This window comes from Marmota monax, unplaced genomic scaffold, assembly GCF_021218885.2.
Source record: "Marmota monax isolate L192 unplaced genomic scaffold, Marmota_monax_Labrador192_F-V1.1 WCK01_AAM20220418_F8-fsc00002, whole genome shotgun sequence".
Taxonomy (NCBI): Eukaryota; Metazoa; Chordata; class Mammalia; order Rodentia; family Sciuridae; genus Marmota; species Marmota monax.
Window position 1 is genome coordinate 21,940,060 of NW_026693571.1, and position 27,999 is coordinate 21,968,058.

A 27,999-nucleotide genomic window follows, 5' to 3' on the forward strand; every position below is an offset into this window, starting at 1 on the left:
AGTGGCATCTCAGACCAAGCATCCATGGCAGCAACAGCTGTGGGAACAGCAGGCAGAGCCCTGGAAATGAAGTGACTTGATGTGGAAATGTTTGCACATGGTCACTAGAGTCCAGCCTTGTTATTATTAGGGATGAAGCAAGGCAGACTAACACCGGGGGAGAGCAGTGCACCCCAGCGTGAACACAGGAAGGGAAAGTAGCAACTCGAGCCTGGGTGCCAGTGAGGATGACCTGAGCAGGTGGAAGAGGCCAAGCTGACAGTCAGATGTTCCCCACTGCCTGGCTCAGCAGCCTGAGGCCCGAAGGCCAGAGGAGGAGACAGCACATGCAGGGCAGAGAGCAGCCTTGCTGAAAAACTGGCAGGGAACAGGAGAGAAGGATGGTCACTGTTTTTGGCCTCTGCTTTGGTGGAGTGCAGGCACACAGCTGTGACAGAGACAGTGGCGACAGCCACAGTAGCAAAGAGAGAAATTTCTCATCCCCAATGACCAGGGCAGGTTTCAACACAGGATTAAAGAATGAATAGAAGCAATAGAAGCAGGTTCCACTAAATCTGTTGGCAGATGTGATTCTTTTCAACACCAGTCAGCACAATCATTGAAGGTTGGTCTTTTGAGGTTTAACCCATGTGGCATGCTGAGCTATTCCCTGTGTCTCCCTGTTGCAGAAGCTGGGTAAAGGTGGGGCTTGCAGCGCTACTACTGGTCCCCCAGGGCTTGGCCAGCACCATGGACAGAGCATAGGGGAGGGGTTCCATCTAACACAAAGGGAACAGCTGTAGTTCAAGGCTGGGTGCTGCTTCATTGTAGTCTCTGTGCAGGATCTCAGAGTCTTCTCCACAATAGCTCCCTCTATCTGTTCATGGGCCTGATGCCATTCTCCAGCTCCTTTGCAACAATAGGCACAGCCAATCCATGATTCTGTTTCTTTTGAGAATAAGGATGCTGGAAATATAACATCTAGAAATGGTACCAAGAACAAAGCAAGACAAAGTGAAACCATGATTTAACCTCCTTTCAACCTTCTCTTCGATGGGTTATATAAGACTTACGTTTTATCATCTGTTTTACCCTTTCTCTGGTGGATGAGGTTTTTAATAAGAAAGGGAAAAAAATGATAGGAAAGCAATTGGGGAGAAAACGAGAGGAAAGAGAGGGAGACATACCTACACTGAGGTCTATATAATCCACCAAAAGGAAAAACAGCCCTTGAGAACCTGGAAACTAAAAGAGATGCCTCCGAGGATGAAGGTGATGCAGTTTGGAGGACTGAAGTCAGAGAAGGAGCAAGTTATTGTTCAGGGCAATGGTGAGCAGAGGGCGTTAGGGAGGAGGAGGGCAAGGTAAGAGCCTGAGAAGAACAGCCCTCACCAGAAGCAAAGGTCTCCCAAAATTGCTCTGGAGTCCCTGCCCCTCAAATTTCTTGGCCAAAGTCACCAGTATTTCCCTTTGCATGACCAGCTTCAACCTGGAACCTGTGACCCTGTAGACAGACTTTTGTGGTTTTTTGGTATTGTTTTCTGATTTGATAATGGGGACTGAAGCCAGAGGCACTCTACACTGAGCTATATTCCCTGACTTTTTTTATTTTTTGAGACAGGGTCTCACTCAGTTGCTGAGGCTGACCTCAAATTTGGGATCCTCCAGCCTCAGCCTCCTGAGTTACTGGATTATAGGTGTGTGCCACTGTACCAGGCTCAGAAACTTATATTCTTAAACATGGTCCTCAAGCATCTATGTGGCCCCAAAAGCAATAGCTTTCACTGAAGGGAATTTTACCAGGCTTGGAAGAACCAGGAAGAAAAAGAAGGACAAGAGAAGCAGAGAAAACAGATGCAATCTCACCCTAAAATCATGAAGTGATAAGTTATGGGATTAGAAAGAAAAAATGGAGCAGAGGAGTCATAGGGCTTCCAGGGGCATCCCCTTCCTGCCTCTCTTTGTCAGGCCCAGTGCAGCAGATCCTATCATGTAGGAGCCGGGAGCATTCTGGGCACAGGCCAGAGCTACTCCCTTTTCATGCACAGGCCTTTAAAACAGCTTGAATTTATTAGGGCTCTTAAGTGGCCCAGGCTAATGGCTCGGCCTGGATAATGTCTTGGTTTAATTGGTTATTGTGCAAGCTGCTTGTTTCTACCGTGGAATCCCCTGTTGCCGCCTTTGGAGCAATCCCTCACAGCTTCTGGAATCTATTCAGCCCTCACTCAGGCTCATGCTGGAAGCTGCCACTACACTGTGCCATCCCACAGGATTGCTTGGATCCCTAGAAACACCAGACTCCTGGTGGCACTCCCGCTGGGGTTCCCAGGTGTAGACATGCATGTTGTCATGGAGGGTGGGCTAGGGGCACCTCTGTGAATAACTGACTCTGCGAGTGCCTTTTCAAGGTAAAGGGAGAGGGATGGAGATAGAACCATGCAAGGATTTCCTTCTCATTTAGCATAGCAAGCTCAGCAGAGCAATAGTGGATTGCCCTCAGTCTGACCCAGCACCTGGGGTGAGGGATGCTACCAGTTGGAAAGACAACTCCTACAGAAGAAGGTGATATTTATATTTCTAAAAGCAGAGCCTAGATGGCATTTCTTTTCAAGGTCATAATATTTTTCTTAAGTCTTCCTAAATTTTTTGACCTTAAATATATTTGGTACTTGTTCTCCCCAAAGGTGTAGGGAATAGACTAACCTTTGTGATCCAGAATCAGTGTGTCTAGGAGCTGCTTTAGAGCTGAGCACATGACAGTGTGTTTAGGTATACACATGTCGGTCTCCCCCAAGGACCAGGAGCCAGTGGAGGCTGGACTGAGACTCCCTTGCCTGCATGCTCTAGACCCTAACATGGCTCCTACCAGGCCTTGCACCTCTCATTGATGTTAAATGAACATTCCCAGGAAGATAAAAGAAAGGAACACATTTAACTGTAAAGCCACAGTTTATTGATTTTTGTGTCTGCCATTTTTTATGTCCTCTTGCGTATCTGTACCTCATAAGTATTAGCCAAGATGATTTCATGCAGAAAGAATCCAGAAAATCAGGGGTTTTTTGAAGTACAGGGTAAAGTGTCTTTTTAAGTGGAATCTGCTATAGCATATCTGAAATTTTTATACTTAATACTGTAGCAATATGGAACCAAAACCTGATTAGCCTGTCCTGTAGCTGGCTTCTATCCCCTAACACAAAACTCACACATGGGATTTGCTGTATGTGATAAGTCAACTCTGACTCGTGTATGGTGTTAGTTTAGTTTCCAAGGAGTTTTACTTATTGATTGAGGTATCTTTCATTTCTCTTTGAATTTCTGTAATGCTTTAGTTCTCAACTTCTGCTGTATTTGATGTTTTCTTCAAGTTGAACATTCTGCATATAATGATACCCGTTGATACTTTTTAGGAAAATGTGTTAAATTTAAGTTTGGTAAAGATTCTTTTTACTGAATCATTCACTCCTGGGCTGATTTCTCCCAAGGTACTAGTGAGAGGACAGCTGCCTGCACGAGCTATCTCCAGAATGCAATTCACAAACCCTGGCCCATGAACCATTAGAGCAAAAAGGGGCAATATTAGTACTTCTCTGTTGATTTACCTTACCTCATAGTTTTAACTGTATATTTTATTATGTAACATATTGACAAACTGATGAATTAATAGAGGTCTATAATTTATAAAGAAAATAACATAAAATGCATAGTCAATTTTATGACTGGTAGAGGTATGCAAGCAAGTATGCTTAGAGCCTTCTGCTCTTAGCATAGAGGTAGCTAGATGGGCAGTTTTCTGTCACAGAGTTCATGTCCAACTGAAGGGAAGAGAAAAGTCATGCTTCTCCCAGCTCTGTGCAGCAACTTGATGTCTCTCCTGGTTGAGGGGGAGAGAGAGAGCTTAGGAATATGGAGAGTGTGTTCTCTGGCTCCACTGTCACTAAATTTGGTTCTTTGTCACTTTATTTAGTTTGTTCTCTCCAAAAAGGGCTCTCCAAGCCAGGCTAGACTGTCTTTACTAGGGAAAAGCCTTTACCATGACTTCTGAGTTATGGCTCAAGAAAGCAGGGAATGCGCCTTATTCTTGGCTGACTTCAACTCATACTTTGCACTTAAAATGTGTTGGTATTAGATTGCTTGACTTCAAGGTCATAGCCAATAGGCAGTTAAGAGTTTTTTTCAGTGGTCCCCCTGACAAGAAAACCGATGATGCCCTAGTATCCTTTGGCAGTTTTTGTTGATTGTAGGGATAGGGTGTGGATTATACATTGTTGGGTACAATTACCTCCCAGAATACAATGCATCTTCTTTTAGACATCCCAGGGAGATAATTTGGATGTAATGAAGATCTATAGTAATCAGATAATTACTATCGATTGCTCTTTAGACGTCTTGATGAGGTAATTAGGGCATACTGGAAAGAAGCTAGAACTGATTGATTGGCATGACTGTAATCTCAAAGATTTCTAATTATGTTTCTTTTCTTCTAATGGCTTATAAACAAACATCATTTTGGCTTTAGAATTTGTCAGGTGCCAGGTTCACTGGGAACATCAGCTTTCTCTATTATGCTAACTAGACACCAAACATGATCAACATAAGCTCATTATGCCTTCCTGCTGAAGCAGAAGAAACTGTAATTAACCCTCACTTTTTTTCTTCTTCTTCTCGATTTCCACATGGCCAGATTCTTGTCAAGGAATGGGGTGTGCAGTGCTGTGAAGGGCATTCTGGTGGGCCATGTGTAACTCTGAGCTGGGTGGATCTGTGTGGCCTACTGGGGACCCTTGAGACCTGCTAGTGCAGACACAGCAGAGTCAGGGCACAGTGACACAACATATGTGTCAGGGTGGCCGGATGACTGCTCAGTCTCCTGTCACAAGTAATAGCTACTCATCTCATCACCAGCCACAGAAAAGAGCAGGTCAATATTGTCAGGCAGCTGAACCACGCGCTTCTCAACACGAGGGTGCTGTTGCCTCATCGCTTCAGTTAGACACTAATTAGAGGACTCCCTGTCGGAGACCGCATTCCACACTACCCTAGTGTTCCCTACGCCACAGGACCCTTAGCAGCTTGCATTGTCCAGGATAGTGGCCTAGTCCCAAGATGATGGAGGGTTACACCACAAAGCAGCAGCTTGAATGAGCTGTTTGCATCTCATCAATGATGTTGGTAAGCATTGCATTTACTGGGCCGGTGTGTGGGTTACCATTCATTCGACAAATGCAAAGTACATATGCTTCTGCTGTCAGTCTAGTTTCCTTACTGGAACTTCTACTGTGACCCATCTGATGTACTTTGTACCCTGATAGATTCCCAGTACATGCAGGAGGTATTCTCACTGGACACATGTGTTCTTGAACTCCCTCTTTATTAAAATATCACTGAAAAAATCATATTTTGACTTTTCATAAAATCCATTGTTTTCCTTGATCCTGATTTTTTTTTTAAAAAAAGGACACAAATTATGCATCTTTTGTCACTAAAACCTTTAAGATGTAAGATTATTCTTGGCTGACTTCAACTCATACTTTACTACTTTAAGAGTAGTAAAGTTCAGGGGGACCGTTTGGTCAGGAAGGGAGAACCCGGATGTTTTGTTCACTGGTAACTTATGGCATGCTGCTGTGTGGATAATTGCAGCTGTTGTTGGAAATGCTTCATTAACTCCCATTAACAAGCTTGAGAAATGGAAGTAGATATAGAATTTGTCTTCTAGTTATATCTTTATACCATAAGTAAACTATGGAGCAAATTTTTGCATCAGTACAATTCTTTTTTTTAATTAATTAATTTATTTATTATTTATATATGACAGCAGAATGCATTACCATTCTTATTGCACATATAGAGCACAATTTTTCATATCTCTGGTTGTATACAATGTATATTCACACCAATTTGTGTGTTCATAAAGGTACTTTGGATAATAATGATCATCACATTCCACCATCATTTCTAACCCCATGCCCCCCACCTTTTCCCTCCAACCCCTCTGCCCTATCTACAGTTCGTCTACTTGCAGGTAAATGGATAGAGTTAGAGAAGATAATGCTAAGTGAAGTTAGCCAATCCCAAAAAAACAAATGTCAAATGTTTTCTTTGATGTAAGGAGGCTAATTCATCAGAACAATTCTTAAAAAATGAGTTGTTCTTTTAAAACTTGAATCTAAGTAATGGGTAAACTTTAATCTGAGTAATTAGTAAAAAACTTGCTAATTTGTATCAAAATTTCTCCAAATAGAACATAAAATAAATATCTTCTATTTACTTTTGATAATTTGGTAATTATGCAGTGAATTATTTTAATAAAATTTTTTTTTATTTCTGTACATAAAGAAGAATGAGGGAGGAAAAAGATGTCATGAGAGTAGAAGGTAGACAGGGTAGAAGGAAGAAATGGGAAAGAGGAGGGGAGGGGAGAGGAAGGTGCTGGCAAGTGAAATTGATCCAACTGTTCTGTGCATGTGTGACTATGCCACATTGAGACTTACTATTCTACATAATTAATATGCACCAATAAAGAAAACAAGAACTCAAACTAAACGTCTAAAATACATTCCAGATTTTTGTTGGCTCATTGGTTTTTATCAGTCCAACACATGTTTTAATTATTTTCCCATTTCCCTGAAAGTTAATTGAAATCTACTTTTTGTATCTACTTATCTATATTTTCTGTGTATTTTTCCTTTTATTTATTTAGTTAAATAATCCACTTGCCAGTTGGTAAAGGCAGACTGAACTGCATTTGCTTCTGAGTAATTTGACATAAATTGCAGAAACAGTTTGTTAGTAGGGCCCAGTCCCATACAAAATGGCATGGGCCTCAGTGTGAGGGTTAGGGCTATAGAAGTAGCTGCTCATGCTGTTGCTTAAACCAGGGTTGCTGCTCAGGAGGCACAAAGATGAAACACACTTTTAATAAAAGGACAGATAAAAGTGAGACAATTCTACAATGCGACTTGGTTTGGGGCATGTCGTTGCAGGAAGTTTTACAACTTGAGAGACAGATGGGAGGACAGCTTCTGGAGGAACCCAAGGCACTTCATTTTAAAGGAAGTACCCACAATTTGCGCCTATCCATTCATGACGTTGTCCATTCCCTCTGGAAGAGCAAATTGCTGGCTAAATATCAGGTAAGTTTACCACGCTGAACTAAAGGCTTGGAGACAGCTAGAAGAAAAATAACCGAAGTTATGTAGGCATAACCAATCCCCTTTCTTGAAAATGCTTTTATGTTAGTACTTGTTTCATCAAGAGTTTGGGATCTGCTGGGTGCTATAGCACACACCTGTAATCCCATTGGCCTGGGAGGCTGAGGCAGGAGGATTGTAAGTTCAGAGCCAGCCTCAGCAACTTAGCAAAGCACTTAGCAACTCAGCGAGACCCTATCTCTAATAAAATATTAAAAAGTGCTGGGGGTGTGGCTCAGTGGTTAAGCATCCTTGGATTCAATCCCTAGTACCAAAAAAAAAAAAAAAAAAAAAAGAGTTTGGGATCATTCAGGATTTTCATAAAATAGCTGATAGGCATATTTGAAGGAATGCTTTTCAAAACAATTATCCTTATAATTATATTACCTTTGTTGTATTTGTAATAAATAAGAGCACTTCAATTTTATTTCAATTAATTTTCATATGGAATTCATTGAATTAAAACAACTTCAAAGGCACTCATAGGAATAATAGAGGACATCATACCCCTTGAGACACAAATTTGTCTTCAGCCTTGCTAGGACAGTACCCTTACATTGAAAACTTAGAAGGAAACTCAATTTGGGAATTGAAATGGCATGTAAAGTAAAACTTAGTCAGGATTTTATTAAGTCACAGGCATAAAGATACTGGTTCATCTCATTGGAGGTACCCGTGGAAAAATGGCAGGACTCTGGGGTTTTCACCTCCTCCTCTGTCAGTCAGCCTGTGCACTCTGAGACTTGATGCCCTGCTGGACCACAGACCTCAACCCTGCCCATGAGATGCAGACGCAGTCAGAAAAGCTGTGAATCCACATCTGCACACATGCAAACCCAACCAACCCCAGTGTTGCTGCCGATCTGGTGGCTAGTTCCTGAAATAAGTCAATGAACATAACTAGAAGGACTGGAATTTCCTTTTCTCTCCCTTCTTACTTTCGTATGTCAAGTACTTACACATAGATTAAGAGAAGCAAATCTACTTCTTTGTTAAGAAACAGGAGCATGGGTGAGGGTTGCAGACTTCACCCTTACCCATAGTTCAGCCCTGTTAGATGAGACTTTGACTTCCCATAACATCTCTTCCTTTGCTCACTTTCTTCATTCTTAAAATTCCACAATTCTTCCCTTTCATAAACAATTTCCCTGGTATAATCATAACTGAAAACACTTACTATCCTGCAAACACTCTCTTATGCACTTGGCTTATTTCGGTGAACCTAGCAGGTTCATGACTTAAGTAATCCACTGCCCACTCTTTTACAGATGAGGAAACTGGGGCGTGAAAAGGTTAAGTAACTGGCCCCAAATTATCAAGTCAACAAGGGCAGGATGTTGTCAATCACACTGGATTTGGCATCAGAACCTCTGCCCTTAATCACCATGTTCTCCAATTTTTAATGTATCAATCAACTTTGTTGAAACAAGATTCTAAGATGGGTTCTTTAAGGTGCTCAAACTTTTAGAGAATTAATACCTGTTAGACATTTGGTGCTTTTTAGGCCAGGGACTTTTTTGGGACAGCTAAATGAGTCTACAGTTTTCAACTGTAGGGAATTTTGGCTGCCCCCTGTCCTGCGCAGAGGAAGGACAGAGGCATGAAAGAGAACAGTGTCAGCACGTTCTCCTTTGGGCTTTCTTTGCTCTTCTCCAGAATGTCACGGCAGGGATTCCTTTTAATGAGCAATGATGGCGTGTGTAGATTTTATTTTGGGAATTTTTTAAACATTAAAAAAGTATCATTTACAATGGCTTTATATTTTTGTAAATGAGAGACTGTGGCAGACTGGTCAGGTATGTGGATTCTGAAGGATGACTTCCTGGGATCAAATCTCAACTCTGCCACTTACTAGCTGTGTGACTGTGAGTGAATTATCTGACCTCTCTGGGCCTCAGTTTCTTCATGTGAAAGGGGGACATGCTTGCACATAGGGCTATTATGAGGGTTAAGTGAGATACTCTGTGGAATACTGAGACGAGCACCTGCCTGCAGAGTGTCTAATAGGTACAATTATCCCTCATTTGTGATTAACACTTTCATATCCTTTAGGAAATTCCTTTTTACCATATCTGGAGTGGGTCTCAAAGAAACCTCCACTGCACCTTCACTCTGGAAAGATTTAGCCTGAACACAGTGGAGCTGGTTTGCAAACTCTGTGTACGGCAGGTGGAAGGAGAAGGGCAGATCTTCCAGCTGAACTGCACTGTGTCAGAGGTAAGAAGCTTCTGTCAATATCACATATTGGGGGTGGAAGGGACCCTTGAGGCGGAGTGGGGCCGAGACGTGTCTCACTGTCGGCCCATTCAGCTTGCCTTGCTCCACATGTCCAAAGTGAAGACCATCTTCCTTAGCAAACCAGGGGAGGGGGAACACGTGGGCCCCAGAAAAATCCATCCTCATCTCCCCCAGCCTGCTGGGGAGTGGTCATCCTTTCTTCCCATGGTCCTCAAAAGCTTTCTACAAGTCTTCCTTGCTAAAAGGATAATATTTTCAATGCACATGGGGAGCAAGACCCATAAAAGTATATAACAGGGAATTCTTTTTCAAAAACAAGTTGCATTTCTTCTGACATGAATGTAAGCAACATGTTCTAACTTTTCAAAACAGATCTGAATTTCAAGTGCAAGGTTTAAGTAGTGTGCACATGTAACTTTCCCCCAAGTGTCCCAGGTCCTCCATCTGTCCCTCTTCCCTTTCTGGTTCTTTTTCAGGGACCCCCCACACACACACACACCTTGGCCCTTATGTCCCATTAAGTGGGAGGAAAAAAGTGAGGCCTCTGCACCCCCATTTCTTTTCCTTCTCTTTCCTCATATTGTAAGGAGAAATCTCTCATAACATCATTCCCCAAGTATCAAGAGGGACGTTCTTTTCCCAGGGTAGGGAAATGTCTCAGAAATAATAGCCCAATCTACATATCTTCCCCCTTGTAGCTGTCATTTTTTTGCCTTTCTTTGCTACGATTTTCACACACTTCAGTTGGGCATCTTTATACAACCATATCATGGCCGTAACAATGATCACTGCTATTTAAAACTTCTCTGTAAGGAAAGAGGAGGTGCCCGTGACCTTATCTGTTCCCTTGGATCCAAAGGCGATAGTTTGAAAACTGGTAACCCTTCATGCTGGAGGAACAAAGGAAAAAGAATAAGGAAGCGGTCAGGAGGCAGCCTCTCAGGGGCCTCTCAGAGATGAGTCCACACTGCTTGCTGAGCCACAAAGCACGGGACTGTCGTATTTCAAATCTTCAGCAGGCCAGTATATGATTTAAAATACTACTTCTCCCTCACTGTCTCATGCATAGTGACGAATGAAATGTCAGCCTGTTGGGCTCGCCTTGCTCCACATGTCCTATTTAAAGACCATCAGGCTCAGCAAACCAGAGGAGGGGGAGCATCCTTCTTTCCCACAGCCTGCCGTGGTGCGGTCATCCTTTCCTCCTGTAGTTCCATGAGACTTTTGACTCATAAACAACTTTAGTCACAGACCCCAGTGACATTCATAAGGAATGATCTCGGTGTCAGGGTGCCATGGCAACCGCCGGGCCTTTGGATGCACAGCCCTATCTCCCAGGCACACTGCACCACCCCTGCTGGCTCCGGAGGGTGTTTTCACTTTCCAGGCCCAGCAGGTCTGCAAAGTTCAATAGCCACCCAGCTCCAGGGACAACAAAGGCTGAGGAATTTTGGAGGGGGGTGAGGAGGTCTGGTCCTTTGATGCTTGCGTTCTGTTCAGCATGAACATTTGCTGTGTGCTGAAAAGGTGGATCAGATGCAGCCATAAATGAAAGAGAGCTGCTCAGCACTCTCCCCTGCTCGGGCCCACCATCTCCTCTCAGAGAAAGAACACTTTTGCATAGTGTGATCACAATTTAAGGACTTTCTTTCTTGTGCCAACATAGAGGAAAGATGATTTCTTTTGCAACCGGGTGTCAGTCAGCTCAGAGGCCAGCCCTGCAGTCTCCTTGGAGGCAATTACCCATGTGAGACAGACAAGAGCATGTAACTGAGGAAGGAAGAAGTGACCAGAGTGGGGATGACCTTGGGGATTCAGAGGCACTCTGCTGACTCTCCTTCAGGGTCACCAGTCCCACCGTGTGCTTAGCATTTGAATGAGGGTCAGGGAACACAGAAGAGGGTGTGAGATCTTGTACTGAGGTTGGAGCCTGAGGCCCTGAGCTGATGAACAAAGGACTCTGGGGAGTCCTGAGACCCAAAAACTGTGAGAAGGGGTCCATTGTGACTGATAAACCATAAACAAATGGAGAAAAGGCTCCAGTTGCAGTTGTTTTCTTCTGAACTCTGTTCCTTCCTAGGGTCACAGGGCAAGGTGGCAGGTGGACTGGTGCTCCAATTCCAATGTCCTACCTCCCAAGAATGAGTTGCCTTGTCAGGAATATGTTGCCCCTCCCCCAAGCACCCCTCCTCCACCACCCAAGGGCACTCCCATAAAGCACATAGGCCTTGGCCTCACTGGCAGATGGATGACATATGTCCCCAAGTTTGTTTATCACAAGGTTGCACCTTGGGAGACTAGGCTGTGGGTGACATATAGCATGAACCTCTCTGGTTCCTGTACTTTAATTATATAGAGATGAAGTTAAAGAATGAAAATGTCTAGAAGTCTGAAAGATTGGGCATGAATAAATACCAAAATGTAAAAAAAAAAAATTATTTTAGACAGATGTGGGGTGAATAATAGCCAGAACACCACAAAGGCAATAAATGGTATACAGAAAGAAACTTATAGTTTTTTTAAGGCCTTTTCTCAGTTTTAGCTATAGACAAAGACCCATTGTAGTAAATTCTCAGGTAGATAGCTCTATAAGAATATGGGCATTGACCCCTCTGGCCTCAGTTTCCTAATGCTTAAATTGTATAGTAATATATATGTTGGGCATGTTGTGAAAACTAGGTGAGTGGGTGTTAATAAATGCTGTGGACAAAAGTTGACCCAGAGCCCATGCTTAAGGTATGTCCACCATTCTCACTGTTATTAGGGGAACCAGTTCTCAAACTAACTCTGCCACCCAAATCTACAGAATCCTTCATCAACTTAGCTTCAGATTCCCTTTCTATGAGACTCAGTTTCTACATAGTACCAAATAAATACAAGCAAAAGCAAATTAGCTCCCAAAGAAAAGATGGCATATGTCCCCAAGTTTGTTTATCACAAGGTTGCTCATCTCATGACTCTGGACAATGGAAAAGTATTGTTTTAAGATGTTAGTTATCTAATAACAGCTTTCCAGATAAATTTGTTAGATCTTAAAATCTTTATGAACAGCTGATCCAGAGCACTTTCATATATACAAAAATATTAAAAATGTACAATGTAATATTACTCTGCTACAGCCATTCTATTTAAATCTCTTTTCTAGAACCTGCTTTTCTATAACCTCCTCAAAATTGGGAAAATTTAGTTTTTCTAAGTGATTTTAGAAAGAGAAGTCAGGTGTACTGGTACACAAGTATTGTCCTAACTACCTGGGAGGCTGAGACAGGAGGGTTACCTGGGCCTAGAGAATTCAAGGTCTGGCTCAGGGTTGGGCTCAGTGGTACAGCATATGCTTAGAACCTGTGGGGCCCTGAAATATGTGCCATCACCCATAGCAGCTGTTTGGTTAATGTTGAAAAATTTTATGTTTAAGAGAATCATAACATCAGAGACAGATGGTACCAATACCATAAACAATTATTGTAATAAGCATTCCATGAGAGTGATCTCTACTTTTACCTGGAAGTAAAAGAAAAACTAACAGTAAAAGAAATTACTAGATGAAATTTGAATGTAAATGTACATGTATTTTTTTTATCTCCAAGGCTATTGTCAGCCATATGGTAAGAGAGACAAGAAATTATGCCCTATAGATCTTGTTTTGTCTACACAGAAAGAAATATACACAGTAGCCAGGATTAGAGAGCTCAGGATGTTAACGCCTACATAAATGGTGATGGTTCTTTACTCACCAAGAAAAGGGGAGCAACATGAATATGGAAGCAGACTATCCTGAGATCCAGGCCTATTTTTAACTGCCCTTTAACTTCAGGATCTAAAAATGAAAAAAGAATCAACCCACTAGTCACATTTATTTGGAAGAAAGATTAACACACTACTCCATGAGTGGAATTCTATGTCCTATACCAGGAAAAAAAAAAATATTTTCTCTCATTTCAACAAATATTGAGTGGGTTCCATGTTCAGAACACAATGCTAGGGATCATAGCAGTCCTAAGAATGACAAAAATTCTTTCACCTTCACAAAATTTGAGAAATCAAAGGAGTCACACACAAGTTCAAGAAAATGCACAGGGCAGAATGGGAGGAAAGCAGAAGAACTGTGAAAGGGACCTAGGAGGCCTCCAAGGAGGAGGATGCCATTTGAGCCATGCTTTGAGGTATATGCCAGACAGAGGTGAGAGGGCAGAAGAACTGTCAGAGGGCACCCATGGAAATAGTGCTAGGAAGAGTGAGTGGTCTATTCTGAGAGTATGAGTCATATAAAGTCAAACCAAGGATGGGGCAACCTGAGAAAGGTTGGGGTCAGACTATGAAATTGTGAAAGCTCTTACTCTGTGTTGGACCTAGGCTCTTCACTTTACATGCACCAACTCTGAGGTCTGATAAGAGCCACTGATACAGGTCATGAAAATATCTGTCACTGCTTAATGAAGAGTTGGGACTAAACTTTTAAGGAAGAACGAATACCATTCTTCTCAAATCATTCCACATAATTAACAGGAGGGAACCCTTCCAAACACATTTTATGAGACCAATATCATCCTAATACCAAAATCAAAGACATAGCAAAAAGAGAAAACAGACCAATACCCTGATGAACATAGATGCAAAGAAGAAAAAAAATGAGCCAATAGAATTCAACAACATATCAAAAGAGTCATTCACCATAATCAAATAGGTTTCATTCCCTGGATATAATGATGGTTCAATATATGCAAATCACTAAATATAATATATCACATCAGTAGAATGAGGGATATAAATCAATCATCTCAATAGATGCAGAAAAAAGCATTTAAGAAAATTTAACATCTCTTCATGGTACAAATTAGGTGTAGAAGGATCATGTCACAACATAATAAAAGCTATAATGACAAACCCACAACAAGCATCACAAACAATATGGAAAAATGGAAAGCATTTCCTCTGAGATAAGAAGAAGATAAGGGTATCCACTCTCACCACTCTTATCCACTATACTCCTAGAAGTTTTAGGCAGAGCAATTTCATAAGAGAAAGAATGAAAATGGAGGGAAGAAATAAGGTTATCCCTCTTTGCACATGGTAAAATCCTATAGATATAAAATCCTAAAGCTTCACTATTAGAACTATTAGACTATTAGAACTGATAAGCTCAGTAATGTAGCAGGGTGCAAAATAAAAAATCAGGAGCTTTTTGATATATCAATAATGAACTAAGAAAAAAATCAGAAAAATGAATTCCATTCACAAAGCCTCAAAAATAAAATACATAGGAAAACCAATCTAGGAAGTGAAAGACTTCTACAATGAAAATGAAAAAAACACTAATGAAAGAAACTGAAGAAGACACAAAAATGGAAAAATTAATATTAATTAAAATGGCCATACTACCCAAAGTGATCTGCAGATTCAATGCAATGACCATCAAAATACCAATTGGTAAAATAATCTTAAAATTCAAATGGAAACACAAATAGCCAAAGAAATCTTGAATAAAAACAGAAAAGCTGGTTCTTCCTTTGGTAGCACGTATACTAAAACTAGAACAATACAGAGATTAGCATGGCCTCTGTGCAGTTATGGCACACACATTCATGAAGCATTGCATATTTTCAAAGATACTGAAGTGAATGAAATACCAAATAATTCAAAATTCTGATGTAAAAATGATCAATGAATTCAAGGGCCATAAGAATAAAGATCTGAATGAATTAAGGAAGAGAATGAAGTATGTAAAAGAACAATTTCATAAAGAAATATGGATTCTAAAAAATGACCAAGCAAATCTTAGAAATAAAAAGCTCAAAAACTCAAATAAAAATCATGTTGAAAGCCTTATCATGAGTAGCTCAAGCCTAAGAAAGAAGATAATATTGAAGGTAAGGTTGACAAATTATCACCTTCAAATGGTAATGAAGAAAAATATAAGAATGAATAAAACACGCAGGATCTATAGGACATGATTATAAGATAAATGGTGCAAACCATAGGGGTAGACAAAGGAGACAGATACAGGCTAAAGGCATAGAAAACCTATTTGTGAAATAATAGCAGAAGATTATCACATCTTATATGCACATCAAGGTATACAGGATGCATTTAGGACCCCAGAAATGATCAGAAAAAAACTCTCCATGTCATAATATAGCTAAATTATCAAAAGTACAGTACAAAGAAAGGATTCTGAAATCTGCAAGAGAGAAGTTACAAGTCATTTATAAACTCAACCCATAAGAACATCATAAGATTTCTTAGCAGAAACTCTAAATGTCAGAAGGACATGAAATGATAAATTTCAAGTTCTGAGAGAAACTAACTGCCAAACTAGATTATCCTTAATATAATAAGAAGAAATAAAGGCCTTCCAAGATAAGCATAAACAGAAAGAACTCATGACAATTAAATAAGTCTTACAAAGATTCTTAAAGAATCCTACACACAGAAAAGAAAGCAAGATGAACACAAGCATAGAATATAGGAAAGAATAATTCTCACTAGAAGAGTAAACAAATAATTGGTAATGAATCAAGCATTATTAATTCCATAAGCCAACAAACCTTTAAGAAAGACATGAACATATATTATTCTAAACAACCAAAAGAAAAACAAGAGAAAATGAAATAATTGGTACATATAGATGGTCTCACTTCTCTAATTAAAAGATATATTCCAGCTGATTGGATTAAAAAGCAAGACCCAAAAATCTGCTGCCTGCAAGATATCCACCTCACTGACAAAGACATAAATGAACTGAAATTGAATATAGAAAATGATGTTTCAAGCAAATGGAATCTGGAAGCAATCAGGGGTAGCTATACTCACAGCCAACAAAACAGACTTCTAGCCAAAGGCAGTCAAAAGAGACAAAGAATATCAGTACATATTTAAAAAGGGAACAGTTCATCAAGAAAATTTAATGATTATAAGTATGTATGGCCCAAATATCATAAATATAGCTGGACATAAAAGTTGCAGAGAGACCCCAAAACAATAAAGAAACACAAATTTAATTATACTATAGATCAACTATACTTAATAGACATCTACATAATAGTCTATCCAAAAGCTATAGAATATACATTCTTTTCATCAGCTGTTGGAACTTTTTCCAAAATATACCATACTTTAGGCCATAAAGCAAATCTCAACACATAAAAGTTAAGATAATTTCTTGCATTTTATCAGACTGTGATGGAATAAAACTAGAAATCAACAGCAAGAGGAACTATACAAACACATAGAGAATGTTCAATATACTTTTGAACAAACATGTCAATGAAGAAATCAGGAGGGAAATTTATAAATTCCTAGAAGAAATAAAATGGAAACAAAACATATCAGAATATGGGGGTACAGCAAGAACAGCACTAAGAGGGAAGTTTATAGATATAAGTGTTTCCATTAAAAACAAAACAAAACAGACCTCAGATAATGATTTATCTCAATGTCCTAAGAAAAAAGAATAAAGCAACCAAAATCAGTAGAGGAAAGAATAATAAAGATCAGAGCTGAACTGAATGAAATAGAGACAGACTAAAAGAACTCTACGAAAAAAAAAATCAATGAAACAAAGACTTTGTTCTTTGAAAAGACTGACAGATCCTTAGCTAAACTAATGAAAAGAAAGAGAGAATACTGAAATAAATAAAATTAGAAACAAAAAGATATTACAGTAGCTATCACTGAAATCCAATGATAATTAGAGACTATTTTAAAAATTATACTACAATAAAATGGAAAATCTCTGGAAGATATAGACAAATTTCTAGACATGTGTAACCTAACAAAATTGAACCAAGAGGATATTAAAGCCTAAGCGGATCAATAATAAGCAATGAGATTAAATCATTTATAAAAAAAGTTTTGCAACAAAGCAAAGCCCAGGATTCGACAGGTACACTGTCAACTTTTACAAGACTCTTAAAGAAGAAATAACACCAATGTTCCTCAAGCTATCTTATAATATAGAGAGACAAAACTTTTTTACACTTGTCCTATGAAGCCAGTATTACCCTGTCACCAAAACCTGATAAGGATACAACAATAACAACAGAAGAAAACTTCAGACCAACATCCTTGATGGACACAGATGCAAAAATCCTCAATAATATACTTGTAAATCAAATTCAGTGATGCATTAAAAATATCATACACCGCAATCAAGTTGGTTTCATTCCAGGTATGCAAGGATGGGTCAACATACAGAAAACAATACATACAAAACAGCACCTAAATAGAACCAAAAACAAAAATCACATGATCATCTCAATAAATATTAAAAAAAGCCTTTGATAAAATTCAGTATCCCTTTGTGATAAAATTTCTGAAGACACTAGGTATTGAGGGATTATACCTCAACATGATAAAAGTTATATATGACAACCCTGTGGCCAACATCACACTAAATTGGGAAACAGTGAAAGCATTTTCTCTAAAATCAGGAATGAGACAAGAGTATCTGCTTTCATCACTTTTATTCATTGTAGCACTACAAATGTTAACCAGAGCAATTGGGCAAGAGAAAGAAAAAAAAAAGTGATATAAATAGGAAGGGAAGAAGTCAAATTACCCCTGTCTGCAGGTGATATGAATCGAAGACTCTACCAAATGACTCTGAGAACTGATAAATTGAGCAATGTAGTATGATACAAAATCAACATACAAAATCCAGTGACTTTTTTATACACCAATAATGAACTCACTGAAAAAGAAATTAGGAAAATAATTCTATTCATAAAGACCTCAAAATAAAATACCCAGGGAAAAAACCTAACTAGGTGGAAATTATAAAACGCTAAAGAAAGAAATCAAAGAAGATACTAGAAGATGGAAAGACCTCTCGTGTCCATGTATAGAAAGATCACACTGAACCCTTATTAATGTGTACAATTAATACTTATTAATAAAAAAATTTTATGAGTTGGAACTTATGCAGGAGGAGGGGTATGTAACACTTCTTAATGAGAAAAGAGGAGAAAAGACAGAGAAATAGTGATGCCCATCGTTGGAGCCCTGCAGGCAGATGTGCAGGATGGATCACAGTAAGCAGTAGGGAGTTTCTGTGGCCGACAGTAATAAGGAGAGTCTCAGGGGACACAAGTCAGAGCTTCAAAAGTCTGACTTCTCTCTTTGCAGACTTTAATCTCCACTGCCACCCAGGGACAATCAGGTGGTGGTATATTAGGGAGTATGGTAGATTTCCCTTGGCCCTGTCGTTATTGTCTAGAAAGGAAGAAAACAGGACTCTACACAGGTGTTGGCACAATATTGTAGGAATAGCATGGGATTCCTCTTTGCTTGCACCACCCCCAACCCATCCATACTTCCTTCTATGTCCAATATGAGCACTGGGATATGTGTTCAGCTATCACAAACATAAATCCTTTAATAAACACTGCCATGCATCCTCAGATCACTCTTCTGGTTACCTTTCTTTAAACTCTATTCCCTAGAGGTCAGGAACTCTCTCTCCTGTTCTTCAGAAAGACCTCTGTGCCTGAGGGAAGAAGAGAAGCAGGTTGTGATATTCATTCAGGTATTCCAGCTCACATTGGATGCTTCTATGTTTCATACCACAGTCCTTTAAATCCTGGTATGTGCTGGAGCTAACACAAAGGAGCCAAGGGAATCTGTTTGCCAAGCTTTGGATTTTGAGGCGAAACACTGTGATTGCAGCCAACACCACTGTGCACATTATTGCAAAAAAAAAAATTAATTAGTTTTGCTTCAACAATACCCTACAAGTCCCTGGATGGTCCCTGTACAGTGGGAATTCACAAAACTAGAAGTCAGCAGCCAATTTGACTAGAAGTCAGATCCCAGAATACAGAGTGCACTGCCAGTTACACTGGGATGCATGTAGCTGAGACCCCACCTACCTGCCACTGTGCCAGCACTCACATATCTGTAGAGGCCACTTAAGCAGTGTAGAGCAGGTACAGGGGACTCTGGGAAACTGTGGCATTGACCTCCTGGGCTGAGCACTCTGCAGGACATCAGAAACTTCATGATGGCTGAGACTCTGTGTGGCTAGTTTATCCTCCAGCAACTAATTATGCATACCAAGGAGTAACTAACCTGCTTTGAGAGAGAGAGAGAGAGAACACGAGATATGACATTTAACATAGATTAAGTAGATTTTCTTTTATTGCTTTAATAGTTCCCAGGCAACATTTGCTTTTGCTTTTCCAACCAACAGAAGTGATCAGAAAATGATTAGAATTTCTCTTGCAGATGAAATTCCGATTTTTGCATTTGTGCTGTTTTATGAGCTGAAACTATTTTAAGAGCCAATTTATAGGTTTCTCTGCTAAAATTAGATTTTTTTTTTTTTAAAAAAAGGATGTACAGCAATTGGAGGATGCCTGCCGTTAGCAGCTCGCCCTAAGGCAATATACTGTGTTTATCATTTTCTATAAAAAAGTTTGTCTTAATTTAATATCGTTTAGACTTGTTCCATTTTACCCAGCAAGAAAAGAAAGAAGCAAACCACCTTCTGCAGGGTCAGAGAAAGAGTTTACTCAGGCACTGGTCCAGGGCATTTCCTTCAGGGTCAGATGGTTTCCAGTAGCTCTCTAATCTCAAATCTGTTCATTCTCAAAAGAAATGCCCTTTTGAACATTTTCCCTTCTTGAAATTTCAACCTTTAGGATTATTGATATTCCCTCTCTTCTCTCCTCCTAGAGAATCCCATTACAAAAACCATGATTGAATCACAACAGAGCTTTTCATCTACCTAATCCTTACCATAGATCTAGGAGGCAAGGCTATGCAAACTAGCTCAAAATGTACTTCTGTCCACCTCCAGGCCAAGTTACCTACAGCGAGGCCAAACTTTCAGGTCTATAAGAAGCCATTCTTACTGAGGAGAATAACAGCACCCATTCTCTTCTTATCACTCAAAGCAAGGCATTATGTTCATGAGTTCAATAGGGATTGCTTTTGTCCAGAAATAATGCTGTGCTGTTCCTGCAGGAACCTACTGGCATAGATTTGCCCTTGCTGGATCCTGCCAGCACCATCACCACCGTCACAGGGCCGAGCGCTTTCAGCATCCCTCTTCCCATCAGGCAGAAGCTCTGCAGCAGCCTGGATGCCCCACAGACAAGAGGCCATGATTGGAGGATGCTGGCCCATAAGCTAAATCTGGACAGGTGGGTGTGGCCAGGCTCCAAGACTGGTTTCTTTCTGTTACTTTCTGTTAGACACAGGTCTCCAGGACTGATAACTATTAGACATAACGCAGCATTTGTTTTCTTTCCCATCCATACATCTATTTACTTTTTCATTCTGCAAACCTGTATTAAGCTGCTTCTTTACATCTCACAATACAGACTTACAAACCTAATTCACAGATATATTCTTGGTTTGTTTGGCATTTGTAAGCGTGGGGTTTTGTGACCTACTTTGCCAAGTTGATAGGCTAAATGCTCCTAAATATTATATTCATTCACTAAATTATTGTTCCTCATCTCCAGTGGAGCAGGACCTAATGCTTGGTGAATAATTATCATGCCAACATAGCATTGATATTAAGTTATAATGAGACCTCAGGAGCCTCCACTTTGTAGAATGTTGCCATCACCACCGGGCAAAGGATGTGGCACGACCTGTCAAAGATCCTGGGCTGGAAAGAAAACATAAGTCTCTTGATTTCCTGTTTAGGATATGACCCATAGACATCTTGTCTCTTAAATTATCTTACTCAGAGTTGAGGTTAACAAAGTTAAACATCACGTCTCCTGTCTGGAGCTGATCTAATTAAGTATGGGCTAGTCATTTAGGATGGCTCACTGTAAACCACAGTGGGGCCAAGATACTTCAAGACAGATGGAGAGACAGAAAAGTTCAGCCCTGTAACAACAGAAGAGAAAATAGATCCATAAATCTTGCCTTTCAGCACATTTTCCCATTCCCAATTACAGGTACTTGAATTACTTTGCCACCAAATCAAGCCCCACTGGTGTAATCCTGGATCTCTGGGAGGCACAGAACTTCCCAGATGGAAACCTGAGCATGCTGGCAGCTGTCTTGGAAGAAATGGGAAGACATGAAACAGTAGTGTCTTTAGCAGCAGAAGGGCAGTATTGACCACACTGGAAATGAAGGTGAAGGAGGAAAATGCACAGGGAGTCTGTGGCCGTCCAGGGAAAACACAGCTGAGGAGGAAATCCAAACTAGACCAATGAGCTTCACAGGCAAGATGGCAGCGGGAGAGAGAAGAACAGATACGACTACCAATGTACATGCCCACTTGACTTGGACAGTATCACAGGAGTTAAGAAAAATTGTGTAAATGTGTACCTTGAATTTAGAAGTCAACCTAATTTTCCTCTTAGTTGGGCTGTATGCTGTATGGTACAGGATCTTACAGTTTCCTAGGAAACGCTTTTTATTGCTATCCAGATATATGGATAAACTTTCTTAACAAACCCAATTTCTACAAATGTTGTTTACATCAAATTGGACAGGGATGCAGACACTGTCCATGGCGCATTCTATTTTTGTTCAAATCATTTGAAGTTGAAGCTGTGGACGGTTTGTTGTGTCTATTTCAGATTAGTAATTTACAAAGAAGTCAGACTTTTGCTACAAATCTCATACATCCAGTGTCTCAGATAATCCTCCCAATCAATGTTCTGTTTCTAGAACTTGTAGAACCAGTGTTACTGTTTGTATCAGGGAAGGGGAGAATCTAAATGTAAAGGAGAAATGACTAAGATTCCTTATGCCTTGGGTGCACCTGCCTGGTGTGCTTTAGGAGTAAAGCTGTAGCATTGCAGGGAAGATAGTGATTCATGTTCAAACGCTCAAAACATTTCTTCTTGGCGTGTTTGTAATATGAAATTTAAAGATTTTTTTTAAAAAAGTATCATTATTATTATTGATGAGTATCTACAAGTATTTTAGTAAAAGGGTTTTCTTTTAACTTCTGTTTTTGTTAGCGGTACTGTTAGTATTTGGTATTGACCAGACCTGCCTCACTTCCTCACATAAGAGGTGGGTGGGGTGACCAGCTTAGTCCAACAGGCATTGCTTCCTTGACCTTTGACCCTCTTCTACCATTCTACCCTGGAAAGGTAGTAAGCACTCACTGGCTTATCAATCAGTTCTTTCAGCTTGCTCAGACAGGGTCTTTCTCCTTTGCGTCTTACTATGAGAAGTGTTCCCCCTGAATTTCACTTAGTAGTGTAGTTGTGTGGTGCCACGTTGACTCTCCATAGTACTCTGTCTGCCTTAGGGGCAGTGTGGTTGGGAAAAGAGCTAGAAATCAGAAAATCAATTCTGTCTAGCTGAACTGCCTTGGGAAAGGCATTAAAACTCATTGTATTTCAGCTTTCTTACCTATAACATAAGGGGTGGGATCAGATCACCTTCAAGGTTCAACAATGCTGGACTTCCATTGTTAGGCCTCCAGTCTCATTCATCAGTCTGAAGATGATAACGGACTCTGACCTGGATCATTCAGTCAGCTAGCCTTCCCCCCCACACACTACATTATGCCTTTCAAATCATTTTGACTTGGCAGAGAATTATTCTAACCTGCAATATATTTGTTCAGCTTTAAAGTCCTTTCTTTATATCCTTGCATTATGCTGCTCGCTGAGAGACGGCATCCCTTTAGTATCATGTTCTTCTCCTCTCATGGGACCCCTAGGTTTCTTGCCTTCCTGACTAGTGGTAAATTCTGCTTTGTTATTGTTTTATTTTCTTAATATCAAAATCATTCCTACAAGTTCTTCCTGCAGTAGGAACTTGATGTGTTTTATTCCCCCCAGTCTTTGCTTTAATAATATTCAGTAACATTTACAAAGGCTACTTAATTAGCCCCCCCACTTTTTTTTTAACCTGTAAAATGTTAGTCAACAAACTCCTTTGTGTCAACAAGGAAGTTTCCTTGGGACCATCACAGGCTCTTCATTTAACACAGCGAATCCATTCATTCAGCTGGTGGGGAACAAAGTCAAAGCCAGTAGCCAAACCAAGACTGAGTGTGCTTAAATAAGAACATTCTAAACATGACTGTGGTTTACTTTAAGGCTGGAGGTATCCAGAATGCTGGCTGAATTTGAATTAGAAATCATTTTATACATTTTATCCCATCTTAAAACATGTATTTCCTCTCCCATTTTGGATACCTCTTGATATTCTCAGATTTCTCCAGCCCCATGATTGAGGAACAGTTGGTACCTTGTTATGGAGCCTCTTTTGTACTATTTATCTTTTGTTTTAGATACATATTGTATAATCTCTCTCTAGCCAACCTGTGCATTCAAATTTCCATATATAAAAATATTTGTTCCACTGATCAGGAAGAGGGAGATTGCACTAGTACACAAGTTCAGTGGATAATGACTGTACCAATGAGATTTTACTAAATTAAAAAATCTAGATATTTTTTAAAAGAGCAGGAGTTGTTGTCCATGGCTGCATCTTAAAATAAACTTGTCAAGATTGTTCTTTAGTACTGGTGTTGCAGAATCATCTATAGAAACCAAGAAATCTGATCTGGATATTCAAAGAAACTTTTGTACCTCATAAAAATAGAGGGGAGAAAATATGTAGTTATACATATGAAATCAATCCCAAAACTTTTGCTGAAAAATTTTGATTAAAAAAAATATCAACAAACAGTGAGCAAGCAGGAATGGTGTTGTTAAAGCCATTGAAGGCCCTTAGGGTTCACTTCAGAGGCTTGTTTTTTGGTCCAACCCCTCACCACTAGAAGAGGGAAGAATGATTGACTCCTTGCAAGTTACTCATCTATCACAGAGCTCATGTTTCCTATCAGATGAAGAACAACTTCCTTCCAAACAACACACCATATGTCAATTTTCACTAAGAATTCTGCTTTCCTTCTCTTTGGGAGTGAAGTAATAGCTGTTAGATTGCTTTCCAACTTAAGAAGATCTGGACAGAACAGTTCATTTCATAGGGAGCCACTTCATCAGCCATCCAATGTGCCACATCCTGCTTACACAGTTTGGGGAAGGCCGGCTTCCTTCATTTGGATAGAGGGAGAGAACTATCATTTGTGCATGGTGCCATCTAGTGGTGTGGAATGCAATCTGCCCTGAGTTTAATATAAGTTGTTTGACAAAGGGAATGTGTACCTGTACAACTCAACAGGACCTTTTTAACAAATAGATGTGGGGATATTATCACTTCAAATGTGTAATTTTCTTCTTCTCACAGTTTCACTTCAATCATCCATCTCAAAATTACATGTCATTATGAGCCTAGTACATCATCAAGTCATTCATACGCATCATTATTTGCTTTCTTGTAACAGAAATACATAAAATCTGTATAAAAGTCTTTGGAAGTTGTCATTTTTAACATTTATGGTTTTAACTGGGCTTTGTATATTTTAAATCTCCTCTCCTAATATTTATCTTTGGAAATGTAAGAGTATCTGCTTAGAAAGAAATAAGTCTTATATATGCAAATAGGAACACTATGTCTAAAGGAAGAGAAATTGTGACTGTTGATTGAGAAGAAGCCTTTCTTCTGAATTTGAATAATTCAAATATTAGAATATGGCAGAGGTTTCATCCTGGTTTTATTTTCTTTTCACAACCCTAATTCAGATTTTCTTAAAGGGATCTGGAAGGAATAAAGTTGGATTCAATATTGGCAACTGGGCAGACCATGATGCGAGTATGTGTGACACCAAAGAACACACAGCTAACAGCCTTTCATGGACATTTTCCAAAATGGACACTCACCTGTGATGCCAGAACCCCCTTCTTACATGAGTGGTCCAAGCTCTTGGAGGGCAGAGCACTGTGGAGTGAAGTGCCCAACACTAAAATGCATCATCATTAGCCATTTTCATATTCGACCATCAAAGACACAGAGCCATTTTTTAGGGAAAAGTCATGGGGCCTGAGTTTAGGACACTCTGGAAACCAGGCATGAAGTAAAGGGTCTTTAAGGGCCTTTTCCTGTAAGTGAGGTATCTTTATAACCCATCATTCAGAAGGTAGGTAGACTCTAGACTTTTCTTCTGGAGAAGAGCAAACCAGGCTCTTGCCCTGAGTTTCCTCCTGTGTGTCTCTGTCAGGGACACAGCGGCTGTGCTCCTGGGTAATTCATGCTCTGTAATCTACACAAGAAGTGGGGAGCTGGGGAGATGCTCACATCTCCCCAAAATCCTCAGGCCTTTGCTTCTAGAAGGCCTGCCCCAGGACCAAACATAAACCTGTGTAAGAACCTCCAAGAGTGGATAATGAAGGTGGAAAGGTTTACTTGTTGAGTCTCAGTCTTCAAGCTGAATGTGAGTTTCAGCTTTTCATAAGCAGCTGTTCTGGACAGGGCATAAGTTTCATATGGAGACCTCAGTGCAAGTCCAAGGCCAATGAATGAAGGGAGTGCCACAGAAACAGCTGAACTGAAATCAGGCTCCAGCCATCTTCTTTGAGAACAGAGAAGCCTTTGTAAATCAGAAATGCCATTGCTCAAAACCAATTATTCGTAAAGATGACCGTGGCCAATGACCATTAGATTTTATAGATCCAATAAGGAATATTTTTATTATTATCTCAAGCTAATAATTTTTTTAACCTTTCCAGTGCCTCATAGGACCAACTATTATACTTTGTTTTTGTATTATTTTTATATTTTTTAAATGTACTAAGCTGATGTGACTGAAATCCTTAGAACTTTTCCTCTGTGCAATGAAATACTGTTTCTCTACCCTAAGAGATCTATTTGTATAATCTCTGGCTTTAATGATCACTTTGAAAGATTTCCTTTGCATCCCTAATGATTTTTTAATGAAATAAGGAATATGGGGAATAAGTATATTGTAACCAATGTTAATTTAAGCTTGTGTCCATATAGGAGAAGTAAGCCAAATGAAGTCATAATTATTTCCAAAATTCTGGCCTGAAAACCTATTTTTGAAAAGCGGGGAGATGCTCTTGTATGTCATGGGTAGATTTTCTCTACAGACTAGGTCTAACAATGAACTTCCCTCCTGGTTCTTTCATCTCACTGGCCATGTGGCTGTTCACGTTTTACTGTTGTCAGAAGAGTTCATGGCTCCTAGGTTTTCCAGTGGGCTTGGCCACTGCCTGTATTGATCTGTGGTGGGACATTAATGGGCTCATTCAACCAAGTGTACTGTATGCCTCAGGCATGTTTTAGTGTGGTTGGGGAGGCATTACCAGGACAAACCCACAGGGCTCCACAAATGTATGAGCGCACAAAACCAAGCAATTCTCAGGGGCTGTTCCCCAGTCCTCTGTGTACTCACACACTTGCATACTCAAACCGATCTTTCCAGAAATTCTCAAAATCCTAAACTGGAAATCCCTGTAGAACATCACCGGCAGTCGTGGCCCCACCAGTTGAATAGAAAACAAGGAAGCTGCCCCCAGGTAAAATCAGCTGCCCAACAGCCATTGTGTTACCCTACAACAGCAGCATTTTATCATACCACTTCAAATTTGTGCTTTAGCAAGGTTATCAAGTGCAGATCATAACACTTCAGGCTCCCTTACAAATAAGTCTAAATCATGGGTCATCCTTGAGGTCTACTGGAGGAGGCACTATCAGGCTTGCTGTGGAGCTGGATGCCACTAACAGGGGTGGGGCACTCCCCGTTGTGGATTTTGGAACCTGAACTGTGTGCAGCTTTTACTGATCTGCACCCTAGAGGTTGATCAGCTCTTGGCCTTGGATCCTCAGCACTATGGTAAGGCAACATCAAAAATCATGGCTTGAGTGTGTTCTAGATGTTAAAGCAAGGCTTGTTTTAAAATAGCATAAAAAATCTACAGCCAGTGGGAAATGCCTTTGCCCTTTTGTATTCCTAAAGTCCTCAATGACATCTGTAAATGTAGGGGTGTGACATAGTATAGTCCTCCAGGCCTTGGGAAAGAAAAAAAAGAGCAAGAATCAGGACGAGTTCATCAGGTGACTTGCCTTCTTCAGTCTTACCTAGACCTGCTGTTGACAGTGAAGCCCTCGCCCAGACAGAAGGCATTGGGCCCAGATGCAGGGAATATCATCACTGTGTGTGTGTTGGATGTCACAGTGTCGTCTGTGTTGAATGTTGAGCTGTAGCATGGTGACTTCCTCTTTGCTTTTTCTAAAGATGACAACCAGGGTTTGTCAGAGAACAACTGGCAGCGGTCTGAGTTGGAGCGGCTGGCTCGTCCTCCTGTTGTCTTCTTTGGAACAGTTCAACCGCAGAAATGTCAGATTGAGGTTTTGTGCTTTGTCATTTTTCTTTTTAAAGCAAAACAACACAACCTTGGCTTCTCAGATATGGAACACCTCTTTTGTTGTTGTGAAGTTCCCTCTTGCTGTATCTTCTATGCAATTCCTTTTCTAAAAAAAAAAATTCCCTGGTGACAGAGGAGAGCTCTCTGGGCACTCTGTCTGTCGCCCTGCTGTGTGGCAGAGGTGAGGGACACCAGCTCTGGGTGTGCCTCTTTGCTCTCTCTTACTGCCGCTCCTGACTTTTCCTGCAGTCCCCTTGGTTTGTAAATTGCCTGCATTTATTCCATCAGCCAACATGTACAAAATGTAAGAAAGAATTTTTAAACAGGTAATAAATTATATTTATAAGCAACAGAGAGCCTGCCTCCCTGGT

The 27,999-nt window shown here is 40.2% G+C and overlaps 1 protein-coding gene and 1 non-coding gene across 3 annotated transcripts in view; both read left to right on the top strand.

The window, feature by feature from the left end:
* Unc5c (unc-5 netrin receptor C) overlaps positions 1-27,980 on the top strand; it is a 370,561-nt gene extending 342,581 nt beyond the window's left edge. For both annotated transcript variants that reach the window (XM_046458973.2, XM_046458974.2), the window contains 4 exons: positions 6,963-7,112; positions 9,222-9,386; positions 20,370-20,548; positions 21,320-27,980. In XM_046458973.2, coding sequence (XP_046314929.1) covers positions 6,963-7,112; positions 9,222-9,386; positions 20,370-20,548; positions 21,320-21,485 — 660 coding nt within the window. In that variant the 3' untranslated portion in view covers positions 21,486-27,980. The remainder of the gene's footprint in view (positions 1-6,962; positions 7,113-9,221; positions 9,387-20,369; positions 20,549-21,319) is intronic.
* On the top strand, positions 14,906-15,009 carry LOC124102790 (U6 spliceosomal RNA). Its single transcript, XR_006854987.1, has one exon. It is a non-coding gene; the product is annotated as a U6 spliceosomal RNA (small nuclear RNA).
* Positions 27,981-27,999: the final 19 nt, after the last annotated feature.